The 3,717-nt window shown below is 44.5% G+C and overlaps 1 protein-coding gene across 1 annotated transcript; it reads left to right on the forward strand.

Moving 5' to 3' along the window:
• The first annotated feature begins 635 nt into the window (after positions 1 to 635).
• On the forward strand, positions 636 to 1,857 carry LOC108075117 (oxaloacetate tautomerase FAHD2A, mitochondrial). Its single transcript, XM_017167400.3, has one exon. The coding sequence runs from the start codon at positions 732 to 734 to the stop codon at positions 1,833 to 1,835; it is 1,104 nt and encodes a 367-aa protein (XP_017022889.1). The 5' UTR covers positions 636 to 731; the 3' UTR covers positions 1,836 to 1,857.
• The last annotated feature ends 1,860 nt before the right edge of the window (positions 1,858 to 3,717 follow it).

Here is a 3,717-nt window from a genome sequence, read left to right on the forward strand (position 1 = left end):
CTCCCCTCCCCACTCTTGGCTAATTTTATGTTTGGGCCATCAAGCAGAGTCCCAAACTACACCAGGCCAATCAAACCTCATGACCTCCTTCTCGCCATAAAGCCGCCAAATGTTTGGCGTATAAAAACAAATAAGACAAAGCGCACACACATAAACCACGCCCCCAACGCCCCCACATATCCCTAAGATGATCAACAAAGGGAAATTTGTTAGCGTGTTATGTAAATTGCACACAAGAGGCTGGATGGCTACATTATGTAAATAAAAGAAATAATAAGCTTGGAGCTCAAACAAAAAAAAAAAGCGAGAAACAAAGGCCTGGGCGAATTGCGAGCATGTATGTTTATTATTTTCATGACGCGTTGATGACACTTTGGAGTCGGGGTCCTGTCACGACCGCACTCTTTAAGGAAGTGTCGCTGGCAAATGACATTTCTGGCGCTATATTAACCATTCCACATTTAAAATGTTTTATGGGTGACTTTGTTAGAGAAGAAAGCTAAAGTGTACTATTATTATTAAATATTATATTAAATATTACTTTTAGTAATATTATATAACTTTAAGGCAAACTTAAGCTTATTTAAGACCAAATAAAATCCGTCTCTGCTTCCCTTTTTTTACAATCAGTTTTTAATCATTTTTTTTACACGTAAATATACCTCCCTCAATTTCTAAAATCAAGTTACACCCCCCTTTAATTAGGGACTCCCCCCGTGAAACACTTTTCAATGCAACTCCACAAGACTTGCCTGCTTGCAGCACAAAATTTAAGTAAGGTCAACCAGACGCCGCGGGGGATGAAGGCCTTCATGTCCATCCTTTGTAGCCGCGGCACCAAGTGGTGGTCCCCACTGATGGCGGATAAGGTGCAGCTAAGAAAACATCACCTGCCCCGTATCTTCCAAAGGATGAGGTCGAGCCAACTTCAAGCCACCCCCCAAACTCAAACTCCCGCGTACCGGGAGCAGCCCAAGTGCAGATTTATTCAGTACCGCCGCCCCAATGAGCATTCGAAGCGTCTGGGCATGGTCTCCGAGGATGGCAGCAAAATGGTAGAGCTGTCCAACGTCACCTGCGCCTCACCCAGCATGCTCGACTTCATTCGACAGCGGTACTGCATGAAGAGTCTCCTGCACAGCGTGCAGTACATGAAGGCCAGGGACGTGGATGCTGTGTGTCCAGAGCTGTTGCCGCCCCTTGAGGCGCCCGGGAAGATCGTAGGCGTGGACTGCAATTACAAGGATAACTGCGACGAGCAGAACATTCCGATACCGCGGGAGCCCGCCTTCTACGTGAAGTTTGCCACCTCGATCACGGGGGCATTGGACATCATCGCGCCACACTCTCCAGGCAAGAGGATCGACTATGGTTGCCAACTGGCCGTGGTCATGGGGAAGCGTTGCAGGCAGGTGTCGCCCAAGGAGGCGCTTAGTAACATCTTTGGCTACATGGTTGTCCAGGATATCGTGGCCCGTGACTGGAATTCCCTGCTTGGCGGTCGCAGTATGGACAACTTCCTGCCCCTCGGACCAGTCATCGTGCATCGCTGCCATGTCCCCGATGTAAACAATTTATGGATGAGGACGCTGGTCAATGGGGAGGAGCGCCAGTTTGGTCACACTAGCAATATGATATTCAAGGTAGACACTCTCATCCATCGCCTGTCCCACTATATGACCCTGTGTCCGGGCGACATCATACTCACGGGCACACCCGCTGGATCCGCTGCCTATTCGGACACGACCTCCTTCCTCCAGCCTGGCGACATGATTGAGACAGAAATTCAAAATTTAGGAAAAATGTACAATAAAATCATAGAAGCGTATAAGTAAAATTAATTTCAGAAAAAGGAAAGATTTTTATATATTCTTTATCTAAAATCCTATTCAAAAATACCCACTAATCATATTCCTTACAAATTCCATCATAACATATTCGACACCGAAATTCCTGTTGCCAATAAATTTACGTTGATGCCGAACCAGGCCAAGGAGGCACATAACCCAGCCAGAAGGAGGAGGCTTCTAATGCGCCTTTCAGGAGCGGGAGAATCATTTTGTAATATAATTTGTTTGGCTGGCACAGGAAAGGGGGAACCCGAGATTGGGGGCAGAGATGGCAGCGCTTTTATGAGACGACGCAGCAGCATAATCAACATTATCCTCGGAGAGTCACAAGCCGCAAACAAGGCGCCTACAAAGGGCGGGAACGCGGGACTTCCCGCTGCGAAAGCCACGCCGCATTATCATCTCATTGCACAGGACTTAATCCTGCGGCAAGTTATTAAAGCGTAACGCGTTTCGTCCTTGCTCCCAGCACCATCGCCAGCTCCTGGGATCCTGCGCTCCCTTTTTATTGTTCGCGCTGCGCTTAACTTGTTTCGCATTGAGCCAGAGCACAAGGGGGGGAAAGGAGATCGGGATTGGAACTGGGTTGGAAGGCGATGCCGCCTTAATGCTAAATGATCCAATATCCTGTTTCCTGCGTCGGCGGCAGCAGCAGCAGCAGCGTTAAAAGGTCCTTTGTGGCCTCCGCTCGCTATTATTTGCCCTGGCCAACTTAAAGATGTTTTCCCTCTGTGCCAACTTGTCCTTCTCCTTTCGCACAGGCTCTCCTGCTTCTCTCCTCCTCAATTATTTGCTCGGCGACGAGGAAGAAAAATCGTCGGCGAACATAATTTTGTATCTTTTCTTTGCGCACGGCAACTTAAATAGCAGAATGTAAAGTTTTTAATTATGCAACTCAACGCTGACGTTGTCGCATTGTATGCAAAGGACACTGGGAGAAATATTCAGGGAGTTTGATTAATAAATATAACAATTATAAGTGAGAAGAAAATATAGTTTAAGCCTTGGAAAATATTTTAAAGTAACACCTAAAGTAGCTTCAATAATAAAATAACAAAATTTACATATAAGAAATCCGAGACTCTGCTTAAAATATACTATCTTTTATAAAGCAAATTCTATCATAAAAATGTACCTCAACTTACGCCTTTATTTATTCATTTTATGTATAAATTTCCAAGTTTTTTTGAGTGTAGCTTCCTGTAACTCCCATCTTTCCCGTTAGCTAGCTAGCCAAAAAACTTAAAATACACATAATTAGCCATAGTACTGAGTTGCTGCCGCCTTTTTTTGGTAGTTTTATTTTCTGGCCGTTTGCTTAGCGACGAAATTTCGGCACTCCCAACCCTCCCCTCTTCTATTGTGCGGATTGTGTATCTTTCGGATATCTTTTGGGTTTAGTTTGCTTCCGCTCCAGTGCCAAAAACTAGGCCAGTTTCTTTCCAAAAGTTGATGTTTAGCTTGGCACAGAATTCAGCGTTGACAAAAGGCTGGGCTAATTAAATGAAAATATTAATTGCTGTAAAAATATATGATCTTTTTAAACAATAAAATATATACATATCATTTTTAAGGTGTCGTAAATGATATTCCAGCAATAAAAATTGTACAAAAATTGTATCAAACGTATTGCGTATTTTATTCCACTTCTCAGATGAAAGCCTTCTTGGCTAAGAGATGGGGACCAGGACACATAAAATGTAACATGTCGTAATATTCACCACAAGCAGCGCCAGAACCACGGCCAGGACCAGAAACCAACCAAAGTCAGGAACATGCCAGGGAACATGGCATTGAAAGCTGTTGCCAAACAAAATAAGGACCAGGAAGAGGCGGCCACAATGAACGCCAGAAAAAAAAAAGAAGT

The sequence above is a fragment of the Drosophila kikkawai genome, chromosome 3L (genome assembly GCF_030179895.1).
Source record: "Drosophila kikkawai strain 14028-0561.14 chromosome 3L, DkikHiC1v2, whole genome shotgun sequence".
NCBI lineage: Eukaryota > Metazoa > Arthropoda > Insecta > Diptera > Drosophilidae > Drosophila > Drosophila kikkawai.